The following is a 24,147-nucleotide window of genomic DNA, read 5'->3' as shown; positions in this document are numbered from 1 at the left end:
ACCACAGCACATTCCTCTAAACTTGACTGAACTTCACAGAAAAATTTTTGGATTTTTTTTTTGGTTGTAAAAACAACATTGCTAAGATCCTGACAACTCAGAAGGGAGCACCCTCCTCTCCATTATCTTTTCCAGCTATTGTTACACATTTGGGATATTGCTTTTATGGTTTCCTCATGGAATGTAAGCCTGATTTTATCCTTGAAAAAGGATTACTTCTCAAAAGATTATTTTTGAATGGAAATTTTAGGAAGTATATACTTTGAAGGTCTTTCAACTATTCACTATCTAACTTATATTTTGCTTTAAAAAAATAAAATAAAATGTATCCTCCACAAATCTGTTTGCTTTGACTCATAACACTATATAATGATCAGAGATTCTGACTTGTTTTTATTAAAAAGACCTTTTTAAATGCATGGTCTTTATAATTATTTAAATATGCAATGTGAATATTTGTAAAATATGAAAAAAACATAAAATGAAAATCACCCACAAACCTACCACCCAGATATAATTGTTATATCTGTATATTTCTTTCTTCTGTTTTCTGTCTCTTTACTTTTACATATATACACACACATGTGCACACACATTTTGAAACACAATTCAAATCATATTGTATATATAGTTTGTATCTGGCTTTCTGGCTTATAATTTTGTTGTGAGCATCACTAAACTATATACCTAAAAATGATAAAGATGGCAAATTTTATGTTATGTGTATTTTACCACAATTGAAACAATTTTCTAAAAGTTTAAAGAATTAGCATAAAGGCACTCTTTGGCTAGTGGTGGGCCATGCCAGTGACTAGTTGTGCTTCTTCAGTTGCAGCTTGCCAGAGGTTCTACACCATATCCTTATTTGCTGCAGACATCTGAGCATATTTGGATCTGCTGGGGTCGAAAGGCCACTGTAGTCAATCTGTTTCCACTACAACTCAAATCATATGGAGAGCTTTTCTTGCTCTAGGCTCGCTCTGAGCCAGTAGCCCATAGCCCATATGGCTAGCTCAGTAATAGGTTAGGGGTGCAAAGCAAAACAACTTGCCTTTCATGTTAGGGAAGCTATTTCAACATGTGCCGGACAACTGTGCATCCCTAGAAATTTCACTGAGATGGCAGGACCATGAATTTCTCCAGAATGCATCTCCTGCCCTGACTTGGGTATCATGATCACCTGCTACTTTCTGCTCATCATATCTATGATGTTGTCAGTGTAGTAACCCAGCATGGTTTTCTTGGGATAGTGGACTGATAAAGGCCCCTGTGAACAAGTTGTGACAGAGACACATAAAATTACACTTCCAGATAAAAATAAACTGGCTATGGATGATCTCTGCTTATTGGAATGAACAGACTGGAGTTATTTTGGAAGAATTCCATCTGGAGAAATGAACCTCAAAGGATTTGATAGATGAGAACACTTTGAGCAAAGCCATAGAGATAATCAAATGCAGGATATAGAAAGTGATTGGTTGACTAACTGATGCATTCAAAAATATTTATTGAGCACCTATTAAACTTACTTTGCTGAGTTTGTAAAAGAGAGTGGTAGGATGAGGCTGAGCCTTAAAGGACAGAATAAGAAAACGATACTTCATTCTGAAAGCAATTGTAAACCACTTGAAGGTTTTTAAGCTGGGCAGTAATATAATTAGAGTTGCTTTTGATGGAGATTAATCTGGCAGCAGAGGCTAATATTCCAGCCGGGAAGAAGCACTGAGAATCTGAACTAGAGTAATGACAGTGAAGAAGGAAAGGGAAAGATCAGTTGAAGAAATGGTTTGGAGGAGTAAAGAGACAAAACTCCACATTTTGAGTTTGAGTGACTGAGATCAACAAGAGAAATAATGAAGTCAAGAGGAGGACTTGGTATTTGGAGGAAGGTAATAATAATAAAATAATAATAATAATAATAATAATGATAATAATAATAGCTGATATTATTAGATTGAAGCACTTTGAGGGCAAGGACTGTGATTGCTTTGGTTCACACATTTATGCCCAGTGCTTGGCACAGGGTGAGTACTTAATAAATATCTGTCACAAAACATAATTCTAGATGTGACTGAATTGTCATATCCACCTTAAGAAGGTATAATTATCTCCCATTTTTTGTTATCAATTCTATTTTTTATTTTGAATTACCTCAGGCCTACATAAAATGCAGGGAATAACATAATAAACATTCATATGTAGAGAATACCTCAGCTGGAGAAACAAAGCAATACAGATATTATTATTATCTCCATTTTACAGGTGAGAAACCTGAGGCTAACAGTGGTATGAAAACATGTTCAAGGTCACAGCTAACACATCCCAGAGCTGTGATTTAAATATAGGCCCGTCTGCCTCCAGAGCTCCTGTTCTCAACCACACCTTGTTTGTGACACTGATGGCAGATCCGAGTGGGGGTACTCAGCAGGTAGAGGGAAATACAATAAGTGATATAATTTAGGACTAGGAATATTAATAAGGGAATTGTGGGCATAAAGGTGATGTTTGAAGGCATGGCTGTCAAAAGGTCGTAAATAAATTAATGGTCTAAGGACAGAGACATGGGCTTGAGCGACGCACCTTCTTGAAGGGAGAACAAAATACAAGAAACGACTTTAAAACCTTGCCTGCTTATAAAGTTTTAAATGCTGGCCTAGAATGTCCCTTTCGGTTCCTAGATAAAAGGCAGAGCTGCTACAGTCCATGGAGTTCTCATTTGGTATATTTGGCATAGGGCTAGGCCAAAGAAGACATCGTACTTTTCATCATTGGGTTTATAAAAATCCTGAAGGTGATGATGCTATTTGTTCCCAGGCAGAACTATCATAGTGGATATCTAACATGTTTCTAGCTGAGACTGGGCTCATTCAGAGATGTGTGCCCTCTTTTACATACATCATGGACCACTGAGGTTTAATAGTACTGAATAGGATTTTATTAAGTTTGTAACCATTAGCAATACTACCCCTAAAGAAACATTTCTTGGCTTCAATGCCAGATCAGAAGTTTTAGTTGCCTCAGGAGAAAAGTAAGTATTCCGGAAAAAGTCTTGCAAGTTTTTGATAAGTATCCAAATCTCCTCAGGCCACTGAAGATTATAGGATTTTGGGAAAGTTCCCAGTTAATATCAAGTTTTTATTTAAAAGGTCCTATACCAATCTTATTTACAACTAGAATATCTGTATAATAAAAATTTCTTTAACAAGTGTTCTTCAGAAGAAGTTTGGTAATATACAATAATGTAAATTAGGTTTTGGCATATGATGTGTACTTAGAGCTTTTTAACAACGTTATCAACTGCTTTGAAAAAGATCAGAAGCCCAGTAGATACAGTATGTTATTCTGACTCAGATTCCCCTTCTCTATAAAGTCATGACAGACAAGGCTAGATATAAAACTTCATTAACCTTTAAATCTCAGTGGCTTTCATGCCACCACCACCACAAAGGTGTTCTTTCACTCAGAGGAATCTGCTGTGACTGCTCCCTTCCAAGGAATGACTAGCGGAAAAAGTCTATTTCTTCATTCATTTCAATCTAATGCCAATTAGTTTTGGATCACAGTCATGTCATGTATCTAAGGTGATTTACCATCATCATATTTTCTATTGCCTCAACAGTCGTCCTCCAAATACCAAGACCAGGAAAGAGAAAGCTGAAGGGCCCTACACAGAGCTTGGCGAAAAAGTAACATGTCACTTCTCACAGTCCACTGGCCAGAACTAGTCACATGGCCCCATCCAAGAAGAACAGGGTTAAAAAGACTAGTCTCCTGTGTGCCTGTGAACGATAGGATTAAACATTGACATATACAGTCATATCTATCATCTTCACAAAGGTGAAAATCAATGAAACTTGCGATGCTGATGACAGAATGAGGACAACCATGATGTTCCTTGGCAGTCATATGATGAATATGCAGGTAACTAGGTCCTAAACCTATTTTGCTGATAGTGAAAATAGTTTTGTTGAAGTATACATATTTTCTGTCCAGGATTCACAAATATTAAATAAAAATAGCCATTTCCAACACACAAGGTAGTATAAATCTGGGTGTGGATCCATCTGCAAATTAAGTAGTGTTAGAAGAATAAGTTTTTTTCTCCCCTTCTCACTTCTTGTTTCTGGGGCCAGATGGAGAGAATTCTGCTTTGTGAAGACTGAGAATCCATGGAAATGTCCCCTGGTTCATTCCAGACACACCGGATATCAAAGTTCAAGAATTAAGTATATGAAGCTGAGTTTACCCATTATTTTCTGTGTAATTAATATGGAAAAAGTAGGAGGTAGATCAATCTCTTTGGGACTTCTCTTGGCATTTCCACATGATCTGTTGCCATCCTCGTTTACTTTTCATTTCTTTAGTGTTATCTCTATCACAATTATAAGACTTAGTATCCTTTTCTTCCGAGTGTCCCTTTAATCGCTCAGCATCTGCTATTGTACCTTGGGCATGACCATTGGTCAATTAATATCAATGTTTCTTAGGTAAATAAATCTCTAGTTTCATTTTTTACCCTACTTAGGATCAATATAGTTAGCCATTTCAATGTACTCCAAGTCTCCTCACTTCACTGACTCTCCAACTTTTGCAGCTTTGTTCAATCTCTTTTACCCTGCTGGGTGGTGGTTTGGAGGAGCAGTAAAATTTGGGGATCTGAGGCAGTGTAAATATCAGAAAGTACAGAATGGCTGTCAGAAGTCAACACATTTTGTGATCTAATAACCTGAATAGTGATGGGAACAGGGAGACAAGTCAAGGAGGATTTCTCAAAAAACATAGATCAAACTACAATGTTTATAGAGATTTCTTTCCCTGTTGCTATTTTATTTCTAGTTTGTCGTATGTTAATTTATACTAATAATCTGAATATAATTCTTGACTCTTTTTAATCTAATGTTGATTTTATAGCTATGATTAACAGAAGATGTATTTTCTAACTAATCTGGAAAATTTTTATTATCATTAGGCTGTTTAAGTTTTTCGGCATTCTATCTTTTTACCTATCAATTAATGTTTTGGGTGGTTAAAAAACAAAGTATATGCTAATGTGCAACAGGTCAGAAATACTTTATGCAAAAATTACTCACCAAGGAAATTCTTGATTAGTTTACCAGTAGAGGGATGGAAGAGCCCTGAAAGCGCATTATTCAAGTACTATTCAACTACTCAAACTGTATCTGTCCAAATAGATATAGGATTCATAGTACTGATGGAATTTGAAGACAAGGTACCTTTGAGATCATCCTCATTATAAACGAGGAGACTGAGGCCAGTGTTGAGTTGGGACCAGGGTGCTCCAGACACTATTCCTGGTGTTCTTTAGTAAGGAAGGAATTACAATCTTAGGTCAATTTTGTTGTATGTCAATTGATAGAACTTACTTGCCTTGCAGAGTGGTAGGAGGATGAAATGATAGAAAATATGTGAAGGCGGTCTGGGAATATAAAAATGTAACATTTATTTGGAAGGCTGCAATGTGCCTGCCAGGCACTGGACAAAAAGAGAGAAAAAAACAGTCTCTATAGCCAAAGAATTTACAATCCAGCCAGAAAGACAGGTAAGAGCTAGGGGGGGGGGGGGGAAATAACTAAATTCTAAGAACTATGTACAGTTTTATGAATTTTTAGTTATGGTGGAATGCTGTACACCTAGCATTGCGAGGAAAATGGTGTGTGTGTGTGTGTGTGTGTGTGTGTGTGTGTGGCAGGCATGTATTCTCTTTGGCTTTTCCCAATGGCTTAATACTAACAACGGCAAAAACTACTATTGATAACATAAATGTAAATACGATACCATGTAACAGATGCTTTGTCTCTGTATCTTCCAGTTCGGTTTGAGCTAAGTGAAGACTGCAAATGAGCAGACAACACGGTGCCAAGGAAAAGCGTCTCTTTCAACAGTTCCAACACTGTTGTCACAGGTTGATGAGAGATGCTTGACTTAATAGAGCATCTCCTAAGGGGCTAACACTGTTGCTGTTATTTCCACCCACCCTCATCCAAAATGCTATGCCGGCCGCTCACGTGCTGAAATATACAGACAGCCCACTAGGCCATGCTGGATCTGCAGTGCATGCAACAGCCTTTTTTGCAGCCCTACCCTGAAGTCTCACCTAGCCCGGGAGGCTCTGGAGTGAAGCCGATGGGCGTGTGCAGCAGCTGCGTATTCCCCATCTCTCCTCCAAAGGGCCACACCCAACACAAGGCCCCTATTGTGTCTCGAGGAACAGACTCCCCACAGTGTTGCGATGGCTGCCCCCTTTAAAAAGGAGCGAGCGCCTCTCGCGCGGGTGACCTCAGCCGGGGAGGAGGCGAGGAGGCTGCAGGCAGGGCAGGTGGCAGGAGAGCAGAGACTCACGCTCTAGGGCCGCGCGGGCGCCTCCTGCCCACGTGCCCGCCGTGCGCGGGCGCCGCCGCACCTGGAGGCGGAGCCAAGCCCCGCAGCCACCGGCTCCCGGTAGCGACGTCCCCGCCCCGCGCTCCTCCCGCCACGCTGTCCATGCGTGCAGGTGCGTGATAGCGCGTCGCCCAGTACCTTGCAGACGTGGGCCCACCATGGAGCACATTCGCACACCCAAGGTTGGTGGTACCCGCGCGGGCAGAGGAGGGAGCAGGAGGTGGGATGCTGAGCGAGCGAGAGGCCGGGCTTCCCTGCGGGACGCTGGCCGAGTCAGCAACAGGAGCGAGGCGAGAGGAGGCAGCGTCTGAGCATCTCCTGGTTCGCCGTGAGCCTCATATTTCTGTTGCAGCCTCACAGGCCTAGTAGCCTTGCCTGCTGCTGCATCTAACCTCATGTCCTTGGAGTGCACAGTGGACATAGGGGTGGACAGGAGGGAAACCCAATTATCTGTTAAGCAGTGGGGCTGATTTGCTGACGAACGCTCCCTTCTGGTCCTGCACTACGTTGCTACTGCTTTTTTTTTTTTTTTCCTCCAATTTTAGTAGTTTCTAATGACAGGTGCAGGGAATCAAATGATGTGCAGGTGGATTGACTGCTCTCGGGAAGTTTATTGAATCTAAGGGTTCAAACCCGCCCAACTCTCCCTTCTGCTTCCGTATCATCAGGCTATCAGCCGCAGGGGACCTTACACGGGGAAAATGATCAATACTCTCTGTAGGTTGAATGATGTTATCAATCTTTCCATCTAATTGCCTTTTCCAGCCTGTTCCTTTCTTTGGAGAGAAGGGCGCAGCTTATGGATTCATCCTCTGGTGTGTTTTAAACAATACCAGCTTTTGCCACTCAAAACAACTGGTCCCTGATCAATCCAGTTAAATAACCCTGGAAACCACAGCTGTACCAAACTTTCCCTCATAGTTGTACTAATGATATACTTTAGAGTGAAAAGGATGATCAGCATTCTTGTCTAATGAAAACTCTATAAACTATTGAAAGAATGTATTTTAAAAGCCTATTGGCTATATCTTGTTACTACCACCACAGCTCCTTGGTTTCCGGGATGATCTCATGTTAAAAATTTAGGCCCTTGACAGAGTTAAGTCGAAGCTGGGTCCGTATGGTCGGAAATTAGATAGCTCCAGAGATCCCACTCGGCTCATGGAGGGAAGGTGCGCATTACGTTGCTGTAAGGCCAGTAAGAATAATTCATTTTTAATTCTGAATTGGTTCCTAAGTACCTCTTTGTAAAAGCAGCTTTATTATTCTCTCAGGTCAGAGGAAGAATAAATCTTTTAGTTTGCTAGAGAATGTCAATTTTAACAGTAAATTTAAATTGTATTGCTTTTGCACGATGGAATTAAATTGTTGCTTCACAACTGAGAAATTGTAAACGTTGAAGAGAGTGCCATAAACCACAAGGTAGGTGGCTCAAAGCTTTCAGGGTTTAAGTGGTGCTAAATAATTTATTCCGGAATGATGAATTTAGCTCATGGATTCTCTCTGCCCTTGCTAAGGGCATCCTTCCTTTGTCATGATGAAGGGGGCTCTTTATAAGAATGACATCTGATGTGAATGTCAATAGCAAGAATGATAGGGTGACATGGCACTGGAAGCTGTTTTCCTATAGAATATGATTTTGAGGAGTAAATGCATTTTCTAGTCCGTATTCAAACTTACTCTGTACAGAGCCATATGTGTAAATATGAGCGGCAAGCAATATTCTCACTTATTCTTAAACTATTTTTCATAAATACCTTCTAAGCAGTGCAGAACTTCAAATCAGAAATCCCCTTCTATCAGGAAATGGAAAGAAATGGAGAGGGGGAATAGAGAATTGTCTGAAATGTCATTGAATTGAGGGTCATTAACATTTAAGGTAATACAGGTGGGGAAAAAACTACAGTTTAGGCGGATCCAATTCATTTATTCATTCATTTCATCCCACAAGCATTTGAGAACCTTTCACACGCCAGGCTCTATGTTAGGTCCTGGGAGCACAAAGCATCAGGGAGCTCCCACTCTGGTAGGAGGGGCAGTTGTATATCTAGAGACATGTACAAGGGACAGCAGGCAGTGATGGGAGAATGGATGGAAAATAAGTTCTACCATAAAGTGTGAGGCAAGCCTTCTTAGAAGAGCTGAATTTTAACATGCAAGGAGTCAAAGAGGATCAAGAGCATTTGACAGCTGTCTTGCAGTTATATAAATATGATGTAATAAATCAAGTACAAACTCAAAGAAGCTGAAAATCTTAACAGTGATAGATAGAAATGATTTCCCGAGGCTAAACATCGCTTCATTTTACATTTTTCAGTGCAAAACTAATTTTCACAGTATAATTAAAGAAGAACAAGACCTCTTACAGAGCATGCATTGCAACATGTATAATTATTGATGGTCATAGTCATCTGTATTATTTGCTTCCATTATACTATAGGAGTGCTGAATAGTTAGCTTGCCTTAGACTTCATGATTTCATGTCTTGAGCAGCTTATAACAAGTATACCCATTGTGGGTTTACCATGTGGATAAGAGTTTTATTTTAAGAGGAAGAGAAATGAATGCATGTACAGTTGCTTTCCTACTAGAGTGAAAGTCATTCATTTACACATTGTAAACTGTGTAATACCTATCATAGCCTTTGTGTTCCGCTTCAGTCTCGGGAGGATGGTTTAAGGAGACAGATGCATGCGAATAGTCTGTAATGCTTTGCACATATTTCTTTCTCTGTGTGTGTGCGTGTTTAATTGAAGCCTTTAACAGAGCATATGCTAAGCAGGGTATTTCTCTCCCAGAATGGTTCTTCTATAGAAAAAAAAATATTCCAAGGACCAGCTAGTTTGCAATTGGATTGAAGTGAGGACACCAAGCATTATCTGGACTCATCATAGTGAACTTTTGGGGTTCTACTTTGCTGTCTGGCTTTTTTACCACTCTGAAACGTTGCTGGTAAGAAAATACTGTGCAGGAAGATTGGGGATAATTTGGATTCAAGTACTACTTAGTCATATGAAAAGGTTTCAGAGCTCCTGGAAGTAGCCTGATGTGTTTGTAGGATTTGGTTTGGTACTGGATTGATGTTCATGCGTTTAAGGATTCTGGCTAAGTAATCTCTACTTTTTGTACTTTGGTCTTTCTAGAAGACATTTTTTCCACATGTGTAAATCTGAGTTGTAAAATAGAATATGATGACCTTCAGAACCCCCAAAACGAACTTGAAAATGACTTCTGGTCTCCTCGTTCCCTCTTTGCTCTTATCTAATCTCTTCTCCACAGAGGGGGCCTAGATGATGCTTTTATGACCCAAATTGGTCGTGTTATTTCCCTGCTCAAATTCTTGGGTGGCCTCCCTTTGGACCCAGATATAAAGTGAGACTCCCCAGAGTGGCCCATAAGGCCCTGCATGGACTGGACAGACGCCTGTTTACTCCCCCAGCCTCATTCTGTGACAGTCTTCTCGTTATTTACTGTCCACCGATCACCACTGGCCTCATGGGTTTTCAGATGTGACAAGTTCTTTCTTGTCTCAGGACTTTTGCACTGCCCTTTCATCCTGGGGGTACTCTTATCTTCGCTCTTCATCTGGCTAACTCTCTCATCTTTCAGATTAAATATATTTTTTCTCAGAAGGGCTGTTACCCAGTTCCTCATCTAAATCAGATCTGCCTGTTATATTCTATCACAGAGCCCAATATTTCACCTCAAGCCCCTGGTTATAAGTTTCATATTGATTTGAGTGATTATTTGTTTAATGTCAAGCTCCTCTACTAAGCCAAGAGCCCTGTGAAGGTGAAGATCATATCTTGTTCGCTCCTGTGTCCACAGCACCTAACACAGTTTCTGGCACCAAGTAAGCACACGGTAATTAAATTAATAATTGAATAATAGACGGAATAGATTATTCTCAATTTCAGCACTTTAATTTTTGATATTTGCTTTAGTAATCCAAGCCTTGTATGCATTACACCCAAGACTAATTACAATATTGTAAATCTCTAATAGTACTAGTGTTAAGTACTTGTGAATATCAATATATTATTGATATGTAAAATGTATAGCATATATATAAAATGATATATATTTTGCGATAATATATAGCTTGAATGAAATAGAATTCTAATAACATTCACCATTTCAGTCATTGGAAAGTGTACGATTCAGTGTATTTTAGTACATTTACCATTTTGTGCAACTGTCACCACCGCCTAAGTGGAATAATAGAATATGTGGTCTTTTGTGACTTGCTTTTTTTCTTTCACTTAGCATAATGCTTTCTAGGTTCATCCACGTTACAGCATGTATTGGTACTTAATTCCTTTTTACTGCAGAATAATATTCCATTCTATGAATATACCACTTTCTGTTTATCCATTCATCAATCGATGGGCATTTAAATTGTTGACAGATTTTGATTGTTATTGACAGTTATGAACACTCATATATTGTTTTTTGTATGCACATAATTTTTCAATTCTTTTAGGTGTACCCTAGAGGTGGAATTATTGGGTCACATAGTAACTCACTCTACGTTTAATTTTTGAGGCAATAGTGATTACATCTTTCCAGGACCTAAGCACTTTGGAAGTAATTGTTTAAGTGGTATGAATAGATAGGACTACATCAAAAGAGAATGCAGATTTCTGTTGTTAAATAATTTCTTAGAAAAACAACCCAGCGAGCACATGAAGTTATACTTTTATCACTCCAAATTCACTTCTAATTTGTGCTATGCCCTTTTTGCATAGTCATAAGTAGCATGCTTTTTCCTCTTTTTGAGCTTTTGTGCAGCATTATTTCGTGTATATATTTTATATTCAGAAGTCATCCACCTTTCATGGTTTTAACTATTGCATGCTATTTATTTGACTATAGTTTGCTTAACCTGTCTCCACTATTAGGGATTTGTGAAAGTCCCTGCAACAGTCTTCTTAATGTATATTGTCTAGAATGGAATGACTGCAAATAGGGACAGTCTTATAAGGGTTCATATTACACAATATCTTTCAGATTTGAAAGCCTCTCATATCACCTAGTGTTTAGGCAAATTTGTTAGAGTCCCAGAGAGCAGAAGGGAAGGGAAGGGATTGCAAAGGAAAGTGTCTTGGCTCAACATAGAGAAGTTCTTTCCCACAATTATGTGTGTTTGTATAAGAGAAATTAGTTTATCTCTTGAAGGAATAGAGGTGTCTAAGCAGAGGTTGGATGATTCATCAGAGGAGAATGGATCAGGCATCTGAGGGGAGAATGGGCTAGAATCGTGTGTGAATTTCCTCTCAGCCAAGTGTCCAGCCACCCTGTGATTCATACTTAGGATGCAAGAACTCACTGTGACCCTTGATAGTCCACTATGACCATGGACAGCTCTAATCATCAAGATTTCCTTATATGTAGTCAAAATCTGTCTCACTGTAGTTTTTAGAAATTGGGTCTACCTCTGTCCCTTGGGATATTGCCCAATACATCAACCTGCCTTCCAAGAAGTGGCCCTTCAAGTATTTCATTCAATGCTGCAATCTCCCTAACCCTCTCCTTCTACCTAAGTCATTAGCTTATTAGCATTGCCTGCTCTGGCAACCGAACAGTGGCTTGTTTTTAAATCCCTTTACCATCTCTCTGATTTTACTCAAGAAGTTACACAAACATATGATTACTTTAGGTTTGGTCGAATCGTAAGAGGGTAAAGTTTGATAACTGTTTTTTAATTGTATATATCATTACGCCCCATCTCAGTGGTCTGCTATGGAAAAGAACCCTAGCTGTCCTCACACACTGTGCTGTGAAGTCACGTTTCCTCAGCCATTTCTTTGGATGTGAAGTATCTTACAGTTATCTTTGTTGAATATTTTCTCACTGGATTTAGCTTATTGCTCTGTTTTTGGGTCCTGATACACATCTGTTATTCCTCTCAGTTTGGAATCATTTGCTAATGAGCTCGCCCTCTATTACCTCATCTGTGACCTTATCCCAGAAGGATGGGGAGATGTGATTTCTTAGTGACTAAAGCCATTTGCCCTCATTTCCCAGCATCTTGATTCTGGTAGCAGATCGACTAGTTCTCTCAGTTTGATGCAATCTAGCATTTGATGAACTCATCCTCCATCGTCTCTCCAACTAGCTCATTCAAAGAAATGCAATGATGACTGAGTGAATCCTCGATGTTCCTGCTGACCGAGGGTTTCCTTTTCTAGGTCCTTACAAAATTCCATTAAATAAGCCATTTTAGAATCTTGCCTAGAATTAATGTCAAACTTGCCAACTTAAAATGACAAAATTCCATACTCCCCATTTGAAAATAGTGATCTCATTTGCAAGTTCTCTCTGTGATAGAGTTCAGTCGAGTCCTGAGAAGATTGGCTCTTTGTCGTTCACTGCCATTATACCATCTGCACTAAGTGTTCTCTATCTTCATGCAACAGATAATTTCAGGTTAGAAATGTATATTAATTTTGATTCCATATTAAAACCAACATAGTAATTACCACTTAATATTTATTTCCTTCTGGCTTTTTTTTTTCCCCCACATGAGTACTTAAACTTTTTCTTTGTGCAGAAATTTAGGATCACGCAGTTCAATTTTGTAGTATGCGTCTTTTAAGTTATATTATAGCCTTTGAAAATATACTCTTAGAAGACTATGTGATTTTTTAATCCTATGGAAATGTCTTTATAACATTAACCATTTTCCCATAAGGCGATTACCATAATGTTATGATGAACATCTTGGTTATTAATTATTATATGCGTATGTGATTACTCCCTTAGAATAGAGCCTGACATGGAATTATTGTGTCACAGAAGATGAACAATTTTATGCTTGATAAACACTGCCAAATGACTTTCCAAAAATACTATATCAGTTTTCATAAACAAGGTATAGCATCTTTCTCACTGTTCCATTGCCTTATTATTCAAAAAAAGTTTGCTGATTTAAAAGCAGACATAACCTCTTGTTTTATTGTATTTTTAAAATTACTAGTGAGGTTTATTTGTTTTCAAAAATATGTTTATTGACTATTTTGTTACTTTTGTGAATTGTCTATCTTTTCCCATTTTAATAATTGGTCATTTTTATGTGTATAGTATGCACGTATATCTAATAACAGCTTTTCTGAGATGGAATTCACATGCAATAAAATTAACCCTTAAAGTATGCAATTCTGTGCTTTTTTATATAGTCACAGAGTTATACAACTGTCATAGTTATCTAATTTCAGAACATGTGATCACTCCAAAAAGAAACCCTAGGCCCATTAGCAGTCAGTCCTCATTGCTCCTCCCACCACTCCCAGTATCCATGAACATGCTCTCCGTCTCTATGTTTTTGCCTTATTTGATTTCTTATAAATCGAAAAATACACTACGGGGTTGTTTGTGGCTTGTTTTTTTCCACTTAGCATAATGTTTTCAAGGTTAATCCAAATTGTGGCATGTATTAATACTTCGTACCTTTTTATCCATTCTATGACTATGCCATTTTATTATCCATTTATCAGTTGATGGACATTTGTGTTGTTTCTGCTTTTTGACTTTTATGAATAGTGCTGCTATGAACTTTTGTGTACAAGTTTTTGTGTGGGCACTTGTTATTTTTCTTAGGTGGAATTTCACTTCTCTGAGAGTGGAATTGCTGAATCATATGGCAATCCAAAGTTTAACATTTGGAGGAACTGCCAAATTGTTTTCCAAAGTGGTTGCACCATTTTAAAATCTCCCCAACAATGTAGGAATGTTCCAATTTTTCCATATTCTTGCCAACACTCGTTATTGTCTGTGTGTTTTATTTTGTTCATCCTAGAGGATGTGAAGTGGTATTCGGTGGGCTTTGATTTTCACTTCTCTAATGACTAATTATGCTGAATATCTTCTCATTGCTTAATGACCATTTGTATATTTTCTTTTTCATTTTTTAATTGGGTCATTTGTTTTTTAATTATTGAATTGAAAAGTTCTTTATAGATTCTGGATGCAAGTTGCTAATCATATATATGACTTGCAAATGTCCTCTCCCATTCTGTCAGTTTTCTTTGTCTTCTCTTGATATTGTCCTCTGAAGAAGAACCGGTTTTAACTGTGATATAGTCCCACTTACCCAGTTTTTCTTTTGTTGGTGTGCTTTTGGTGCCATATTTGTCTATATATTTTTAAAAGACTTTTTCTAATTATAATAGTACTATATTACAGAAAATGTAGTTCAGAAGAAAAGAAAGAAAATAAATCGTGCATAATTTCAACACCCAGGAAAACTGCTGTTAACTATGTATGTATTGCCAGCTTTTTTCTTTACGTATAAATAGAAAATTAGGGCGGTTTTCTCTCTTTCTCTGTACATATGTGCATACGTAATTTTAGAGGATGAGTACCCAAGTTTTATATGTCATACCATCAATTTTTTTTCACTTTATTAAAGTCTTCTTAAAAGTGGTTTATCATAACTACATGGTCTCACACTGTGTGGATGCATCGACCGTTATTTAGTATTGGGAGACAATTCTCTATGGATCTTAAATGTTTCTGCGCTTTTGTTCTGAACTGTATTTTCAGTGATAATTTTATAATGAACAGTCTTGGAAAACAGAAATAGTTTCTCTATCAGGAGCAGAGGACAGGTTTGTTTGCTGTCCAGGAAGATAAAGATAATGTTTTCTTTGGGGATAGAGGTTGGTCAGGGTTGATTAGCAGATCTCTTATAAGACTGGCTTTTCTTAAACCCTGAGCTCTAAGTTTCCTCACCGGTGACAGAGATCCAGTCTGCGTCAGCAGCCATCTGGGCTGCTCCACATTGCCCTTAAACTCAGAAGGTTTTGGGGGAGCCGATGCGAACATGGAGCTCATGTTCCTTGTGCACTGTGAGTAATAAAGTCCTTGGTTTCTGGCCGAGGAGTCCTCTGTGTTCTGTCAGCATCAAGAAACTGAGAGAGGCTAACTTGTGTTGCAAGCAGGAGAAATTCTTGGATACTGCATAGCTCTTGACAGTTAATCCCCTAGTGTTTGATATTTACTCTCTCTATTTTGTCACTATAATAAATAACTGTGATAAACATCAGTCTATTTAAATTGTCATGTAGATCTCTCTGTTGCCTCAGAATAAATTTCTAAAGTGATTTTCAGGTTCCTTATTATATATATATTAAATATTTTGTATGACTTCCGATTTCCTCTGGAATTGTGTGCTAGCAGTGTAACAGAGGAACTTTTTTTTTCTTCTTGAGACTAATATGTGAAGTATGGTTTCTTTGCTTATCGATGAGATGGAATCTATCTATCTATCTATATATATATATATATATTTGTGGCTGCTTATAACAATAGCAGTACAATAGTACTGATGAAAGAAAATCCTTAAATAGCATTTACTATGTGCTAGGCACTCCATTAATCTATTAGTCCTCTCAGTAACCCTTTGAGGTGAGTTCCTATTTCGCAGATGAGGAAACTGAGGCTAAATAACTTAAGTTGATCAGCTATAAGGGGCAGAATGAGGATCAAAATCTAGAATTCAGGGGGCCTGTGAACTGGGATGGAAGACAGAATTGCATCTTTTCCTGCTCTCTGTCTGAGAGTTAGCCTTTTCTTCAGTCATGAAGGCAAATCACAGTGGCAGTGATAATCGGCTTTGTCACCAATGGAAACCGCAGATAATTTCATAGCACATTACAGCTGTAGTTCTTAAAATATCTCAAATTATGGGGCTTGTGGACCCAGCACTAGATCTTGTTATTTATGACGTAGAACATACTACATCACAAATTTGTTTTATTTTCAATCTGATTTCAGTGGGGTGCTGGGGAACAGATAGTATGGCTTCAAGCTCCAAGGTTTGTGTCTCAACAACTACACTCTCTTGAGTTTTGATGTTGAGAGTGGGAGAGAGAATGCCCTTTGGGTTCTCAGTGGTTTACAGTCCCGGTTCCGGCCTTCTGCCGTCTGACTTGCATTCTTGCCAGAGACGAATGGGCTGCCTCTGTATTATCAAATAGTCTCATTTTTCTTATTTTTGCAATTTGATTTTATCAGAAGAACCAAGCTCAGCCTTTTGTTTGGACTGAGATCTGTCTAAAGACAGATTATTGCCAGGTTCTGAGAGAGTATTTCATAGCCCAGTATTTAACACTTCAAAAACAAGGCAGATAGGTTTATTCTAGTAAAACAATCCACTTAGCAGTATAGCCATGGCAGTTGTATTTTCTTTATTTTCCAAGTAAGAAATAATTGTCTCAATCAAAAATTATAGGAATTGTGCTTAAGCATTCCTCATAAATCATCCACACTTCATGAATTCCTCACTTCTAGTAAATTTAGCAAAAGTTTAAAGTCTGGTTGTCGAGCCTGGCATGGGAGTATAGAACCTATAGTGTGTTGTGGAGCTTAAGAATCCATATTCATTAATTCACGTACTCAAAGTTTATACATAAATGCAGGTAGCTGCCAGATGGCTTTGTAATTAGGGGGATATAGAGCGTATTGTGTGTTAGGTTTTTGTGTGGTCGAGAAAATGCTATTAAGAAAAATAGCAAGATGCAAGGGGAGAGGAAGGATGTTGGTGGGAGTGAGTGAGGGTTGTTATTTTACTTACGATGATAATACAGCCTTCCTTATAACATGACTGTTGAGCAGAGGAGACCTGAAAAAGCCGGGGAGCAAGCCACTGCATACATAAGGAAAGTAGTGGGAACACCTAGTGCAAAGGTCCTCAAGTAGGAGCATGCTCGGAGTCTTCAAGGAATAGCAAAAAGACAGCATGGAGTAGAGCAAGGTGTGGCGTGGTTACGAGAAATGACGTTTCAGGAGCAGGGGAGATCATATATAGACTTCCACTCTGGGTGTGAAGAGATCCGCAGGAAGGATCAGAGCTCTGACTAACAGGATCTCAGGCAAAAATAAACTGGATGGAGGTGGGAGGGTAGCCAAAGAGGGAAAGAGGGAACCAAGGGGATAGTAGCAATGGAGGTGGGCATAAACTGCATGTGTTTTCAAAGTAGAGTGGTGAGGATTTACCGATGGAGTAGATAGGAGAGAAAAAGAGGAGGCAAGGATAATGCCAGGGTTATTGGCTCTAGCACTGGAATGATGGCTTGCTGAGAATGGAACGACTAGGAGAGAAGATTGGGAGTGGGGAGAAAGGGAATCTGGGGCTCAGTTTGGGACACAGGAATTTGAGATGCCTATTTAGACACACAGGCGTTTCTTTAATAATATCTGTGTACTCCTTTAAGGAACTACGAATAGCAATATGAGTGGCATGCTTTTTTTTTTTTTAATAGGGCTATTTCTTTAATGTCATATATATTTTATAAAGGCCTCAAATCCTTTAGAAAACAGTCTGATGTAATAAATTCAGTCAATAAACAAATTCTGGAAAATGTTCTCTTCAACTATTTTTATGTTAGGTCACAGTTTCCTATGGATTTCATTGTTTTCAAGAACTATTGAATATTGAATAGTTTATTATGTATTTATTTCCAATAGTTTAATCTTTGTTCTTTACCACTTCCATTATCATCTATCAAGATGGACTGGAAACAAATACATTTTCTGGCATGAGAGGAGTGTAATATGTAAAGGCATGTGGGGTGGTTCCTTTGTAATATGCTTACTCTGGTTCAGGTATTTGCATCTGTTTTCAAAAAGCAACAAAAACACTTAAAACTCAACAATAACAAAGAAAAATCCAGCAACTCAGTGCAAAAATGAGCAAAGAACTCGAATAGACATTTCTCCAAAGAAGATGTGAGCAGTAGGCGCATGAAAAGATGCCCACTATCACTATTAAAGAAATGCAAATTTAAACCATAGTGAGATTCCATTTCATAACCGTTAGGATAGCTGTTGTAAACAACAACAACAACAAAACGGAAAATAAGTATCGGCAAGTATGTGGAGAAATTGGAACTCTAAGATTGCTGATGGGAATGTAAAATGGTGCAGCTGCTATGGAAAACAGCTTGGCAGTTCCTAGAAAATTAAACATAGAACTACCATATGACCCAGCAATTCCACTCCTACGTGTGTGCCAAAAAGAAATAAAAACAGGATCATTCTCAGATACTTATATGCCCACGTTCATAGCTACATTATTTACAATAGTTAAAGGCGAGAAATAATCCAAGCGTCCAGTAGCAGATGAAGGAATAAACAAAATGTGTTACATGCATATGATGGAATATTATTCAGTCACAAAAAGGAATGAAGTTCTGATACATACTACAAGATGGATGAAACCTTAAGACATTTTGCTGAGTGAAACAAAATAGACAAAAAAGGACAAATATTATATGATTCCATTTATGTGATGTATCCAAAATGAGCAAATTCTCAGAGACAGAACTAGAATAAAGGTTACCAGGGTTGGGGGTTAAGGAAAATGAGAGTTATTGCTTAACAGTTGTAGAATTTTTGTTTCACGTGATGAAAAAGTTGGAATTAGTGGTGATAGTCATACAACACTATGAATGTACTTTTCTGTCACTCAGTTACATGCTAAAAATGGTTAAAATGCTAAAATTTATGTCATGTGTATTTTGCCACAATAAAAAAAAGCAAACAAATACATTACCTGGCATGTAACCAGGGCTCAATAAGTATTGACTGAGTGAGTTTGTTGAATGAATGAATGAATGAATGAATTCCAACTATGCTTAATTTGGCAAATGTACATCAACTGTTAACATGACAGTGGGAGGCAATGTGGCTCTGAAATTAAGTGCCCAGAGTTTGAATTCGTACTTTGCCACTTACTTATTAGATACCTGGTTTCTTTTTTACTTTTGGCATAATTGTTACAAATGAGAAGTAGTTCACATATTATGAAATTCACTCTTTTAAAGTGTACAGTTCAGTGAGTTTTGTTACATGTTGTATATACATCATTGCTATCTAATTTTGCAACATTTTTATCACCCTCAAGATAAACTTCATACCCATTAGCAGTCAGTGCCCATTTCTCTCTCTCCACACTCCTGGAAACCACCAATTTACTGTCTCTCTCTACAGATTTTCCTATTCTGCGCATTTTACATAAATGAAGTCATATGATATGTGCCACTGTGACTGGCTTCTTTCACTTACCATAACAATGTCAAGATTCATCCATCTTGCAGCTTATGAGAACTTCATTTCTTTTATTGCTAAATATTCCATTGTCTAGCTACACCCACATTTGTTTATCTGTTTATCATTTGATATTTGGGTTGTTTCCACTTTTTGTTCATTTGAATAATGCTTTTATAATGCTTTTGCAAACAGTTAGATGCAAGTTTTTATTGTGTGTTTAAACATGTTTTCAATTCTCTTGGTTATGTAACCAGGGTTGGAATTGTGAGGTCAAATGGAAACTACATGTTTAATCTTTTGAGAAACTAAAAAACTGTTTTCCAAAGAGGACGCATCATTTTTAGTCCCAACAGCAATGTATGTGGGTTCTAATTTCTGCATATCCTTGCCAGCACTTGTTGTCTGTTTTTTTTTAAATTAATAACTATCAAAATGGGCAAAGTGATATTTTATTTTGTGACTTGCATTTATCTGATTGCTGATGATGAGCATCTTTTTATGTGCTAAGTAGTTCTTTGTATATCTTCTTTGCAGAAATATCTATTCAGATTCTTTGCATATTTTTAATAGACTTTTTAGTGCAGTTTTGGGTTCACAACAATATTGAGCAGAAGGTACAGAGATTTCCCATTTACCTCCTGCCTCCCCACAGATCCTGCACCTGAGTGGCGATTCTGTTACAACTGTTGAACCTGCAATGACATATCGTTAATATCCAAAAAAATCCATAGTTTACATTAGGGTTCGCTCTTGACATAGTACATTCTGTGGGGTCGGACAAATTTATAATATCATGTGCCCACAATTGTAGTATCATACAGAGTATTTTCACTGCCCTAAAAATCCAGCGTTCCACCTCTTCACCCCTCTTTGTCCCCTAACCACTGACCTTTATAGTGTCTTCATAGTTTTGTCTTTTCTAGGATGTCATATGTTTGGGACCATATTATGTAGTCTCTTCAAATTGTCTTCTTTAACTTAGTCATATACATTTAAGTTTCCTGCATGTCTTCATTTTTCCTTTGGTCGCTTGTGCTTTCAGGTGCCATATCAAATAAAAACAAAAAAGCAAACGAACAAACAAAAAACATTGCTGAATCTGGGTCACAATGATTTCCACTGTTTAGGTCTTTGATCTGTTTTTAGTTCATTTTTACGTGTGGTGTGAGATAGGGGTCCAAATCCATTCTTTTGCATCTGGAATTCCAGTTGTCCAGACACCATTTATTGAAAAGACTTTTCTTATTCCATTTAGTCGACTCAGCACCCTTGTGTAAAATCATTTCACTCTAGGTGCCTGGACCACAGATGCATGATTCTTAGTTCTACTCCTTTGACCTTCATGTGTGTCTTTAACTTGTGCCACACAATCCTGATTAAATAGCTAGTTATATGATCTTGAGTCACTTGAGGTCTCCCAAAGCCTTGATTCTTTCAACTATAACTTGTTAGGAGACTAAATGAGGGAATACTTTTAAAGCACCTAACATGGCATTTAGTACATTTTAACTGTTTTTCTTTTTTATCATTATTGCAAAAGGAGGGGGTCACAGCTTTGTGTGCTGAAAGAACTATGAAATATGAGAATAAAAAGAATCATCTTAATCCAAACATTTTGTTTGACTTACTTCCCCACCACACAATTGACAGGTTTAAATCTTTTTTCTCTGAAGGCACCCCGCAAAGACTGGGTTTTAGGAAAGGTGTCAATTTTTGCTCAGAAAGCCTCTGCAGTGGCCTATGTTCCCCGGAAACAAAGCTCAGTGATATCACCCCGGATTCTTAAGGGAGAGTCTTTTTGGAGTGGACTTGTGAAAAAATTGAGAAACACACTTTGGTTTTTTTTCAGTGGGTAAAAGTAACAGAGTAACCTTTGTGCCACCATGAAAGCTTTCAAAAGGGATATGATTAAGAGATTATACACCAGGAAACATTGGTGAGGAATAATGACAGGAAACTGTAACCTCTTATGTATGTCCGCTTGATTTGCTCATTAGTAAATTAGTAATTTTTTAACATTTCCCATTGAATTTACATTATTAATTGATTCGGTTTTGTTTTCACTTCTGTCACATTTCTGCATGCAAAACAGTGTCTGAAATGCTTGTTTTCACAGAATATATATATATATTTTTTCTCATCTGTATTTAAAGCTTATTTTTATTGGTTTTTCCATTCTGAACAGGACAAACTGTGAAGTATGCATGAAATTATACCTCTTGACCAAACACCCAGGATTCCGTGACTTTGTCCCATGTGATGGTTCAGTTTCGTATTATATTGCACTCAGAGGGAGTCCAAGAGCTCATTTTGTACCGTATTTCTTAGGCCAGGAACTGTCTAAACTATTTTTTTTCTAGTGCCCTTTCCCCTGGTGGACAGCTAGTTGAAGCCTTTGGGAGTAAAAGTACTTCCCAGGACATAAACCCAACCCTTCCTCCCATAGCCATTTAAAATTGTTTAAAAATAACCTCCACTTAAAATTTTGTGGCAAGCTATGACAACTTTATAAAAATTGTATGTTTACTTTTCTCCTCTTTTTTCATTTATTAAAACATTTTTTTGCCAGAGATTCCCGGAGAAATAAATTTATTGCCAAGCTGTGAAAGAAAGTTTCATTCCTTAGGGCATGTAGCAAAACACAGTCATTGAGAGTGCTGCAGGTGCAGTGGACATTGAAGTGAACTGTCTAGCCACCGTGAGTAGTGGTGGTTTAAGAAGGGGCTTCTGCCTTCTTGAGCTGAGTGGGTAGATTCAGAGACACTACTCATGCACTTATTTACTTGTACCTTAAACAAATGTTCCTCGAATGCTTCCTGTATGCCAGGTACTGTTTTAGGCCCTGGAGATCCAATGGTGAGCAAGACAAACAGGGTCCCTAGTTTCATGGAACTTATATTCTAGGAAAGAATTAAGTAACAAAAAATACTATTTTTTCACTGTAAGCCAAGGCCTTAGAAAGTTTTCCATTTTTAGAAGATGACTTTGCTAGATCCTGCTGTCCTTCACCTGTGAACCTTCCAGTTGCTTCCTGTGTTCTGCAGAGAGACAGCCAAAGTCCTAACATTGTCCTGGAAGGCCCCACAGGTTGCCCTGGCTGCCTGTGGCACCTCACCTCCTACTCCCCCCACTCACGCTCTGATCCAGTGCCATACCTTCTCCTAGACCCTTGAACATGTCAAAGCATTTCCTGCTCAGTTCCCTTCATGTGCTGTTCCCTGTGCCTGGAATGCTCCTTTCTCAGAGTTCTTCATGGTTGGCTCTCCCGCTGCCTTTGGTTCTCGACTGAAAGATCCAGTCATTTTATCAGAAGAGACTTCCTGAGCATGCAGATAGCTTCCACACCCAACTGCTTATCCTGCTTTCTTTTCCTTCCTTGCTCCTTCTGGCTTGTTTTTATTTTTTTGTTTGTTTTTTAAATTGCTTTTTTGTTTATTGCCTGTACCTTTGCTCAGCCACCCTCACACAGAGAGCAAGCTTGATGTGACAGTGACTTTGTCCTGTGCACAGCTGTACCCCAGCACCCACACTGGGCCTGACACTGAGGAGAGGTGCACAGCGAATATTTCTTGAATAGATGAATAAAGGACATGGTTTAATGTGATGTTGTGTCTAAGCTTCAGTATTTTTCAATAGCCTTGTTTCTTATTCTTCTTTTTCCTTTTTTTTTAAAACACAGTTTCACTAATATTTTATTGATTCAAAAGCATTTTACAAGGAACTATAAGTATAGCTTCCAATAAGAATGTTATCCCTGGACTTGGTCCAAGCTTACAGATTTTAGTTTTGCAAGGAAACCCAGGCTTTAAAGTTAAAAACATTGTCACCAAAACTTTAATCCCAAGGATTCTCACAAAACATATTACAGCTGACAGCATGAAAAAAAAATTTTTTGTACAATAACTCAAAGATCAGCCCCACAGTGTACCCTTTAACTGGCAGGACATTGGTATCTTGAAGAGTCTTAAATTTCCAAATAAAGAATGTTATAAAGAGCTATGTATTCATATACAGCAACTACACAAGGATCTTATGACCTAGAGCAAAGACAGACTAACTTTCCTGAAACTTCTCAGATTCTACTCCAACTGGGCAACCTCTACCCAGTGTAAAGACTAATTAGATTGAAAAAAAAAAAAACCCAATCTAGTTTAACGGTGCAGCTTTTATTTTGACCTGCTGGCTTGAGTTCACGGCAGCTTTTAAAGACTGTTCAACTGCAGCTGCATATTATAACCCAGTTATGGAAAAAAGTAAAAGTCTTAGTTCCGTTGTAGTTACATGACATTTAGTTTTCACTTTTGCAGATGAAATTATTTTTTTTCATCTCTGTTTCTTGTATTTGCGACATATTTTACAACTGAATGTTACTAGCCTTCTTGTCTGGAAATTCAAATTCAATAATAAAGCATCCCTGGTTAATCATTCTATTTACAAGCCCTCGCGTACTTTATTTTTACCATAATGTTCATTTTCATTCACTGGACAGGTATTTTAGTATGTACATGTGCTAAGCATTACGATACAAAAAGGAAAACAAAAACAAAAACAAAACGTAGTGCCTGTCCATAAGGATCCCATAGAAGGTTGTTATATTGCTCTGAAATCATTGTAGCAGTCTGTTGTTTCAGGAAGCCAATAAGCCGAGGATTGTGTCTCCCATTTCCTTCTAATGTAATTTCTAATGTAAGTGTG

The 24,147-nt window shown here is 38.0% G+C and overlaps 1 protein-coding gene across 3 annotated transcripts in view; it reads left to right on the top strand.

Annotated features, from left to right (window-relative positions):
* The first annotated feature begins 6,474 nt into the window (after positions 1–6,474).
* The window catches only part of MTMR7 (myotubularin related protein 7), an 87,506-nt gene continuing 69,833 nt past the window's right edge, over positions 6,475–24,147 (top strand). Inside the window, exon 1 of one of the 3 annotated variants that reach the window (XM_016129892.2) lies at positions 6,475–6,581. In XM_016129892.2, coding sequence (XP_015985378.2) covers positions 6,558–6,581 — 24 coding nt within the window. In that variant the 5' untranslated portion in view covers positions 6,475–6,557. Of the gene's footprint in view, positions 6,582–7,567; positions 7,589–24,147 lie in introns of those variants that run through there. The other 2 variants (XM_016129902.2, XM_036228611.1) reach the window with 2 other exon arrangements.

Source organism: Rousettus aegyptiacus, unplaced genomic scaffold (genome assembly GCF_014176215.1).
Source record: "Rousettus aegyptiacus isolate mRouAeg1 unplaced genomic scaffold, mRouAeg1.p scaffold_m13_p_11, whole genome shotgun sequence".
Classification (NCBI taxonomy): domain Eukaryota; kingdom Metazoa; phylum Chordata; class Mammalia; order Chiroptera; family Pteropodidae; genus Rousettus; species Rousettus aegyptiacus.
The sequence above is the reverse complement of the archived record's forward strand: the minus strand, read 5'-3'. Positions and strand labels throughout refer to the sequence as shown.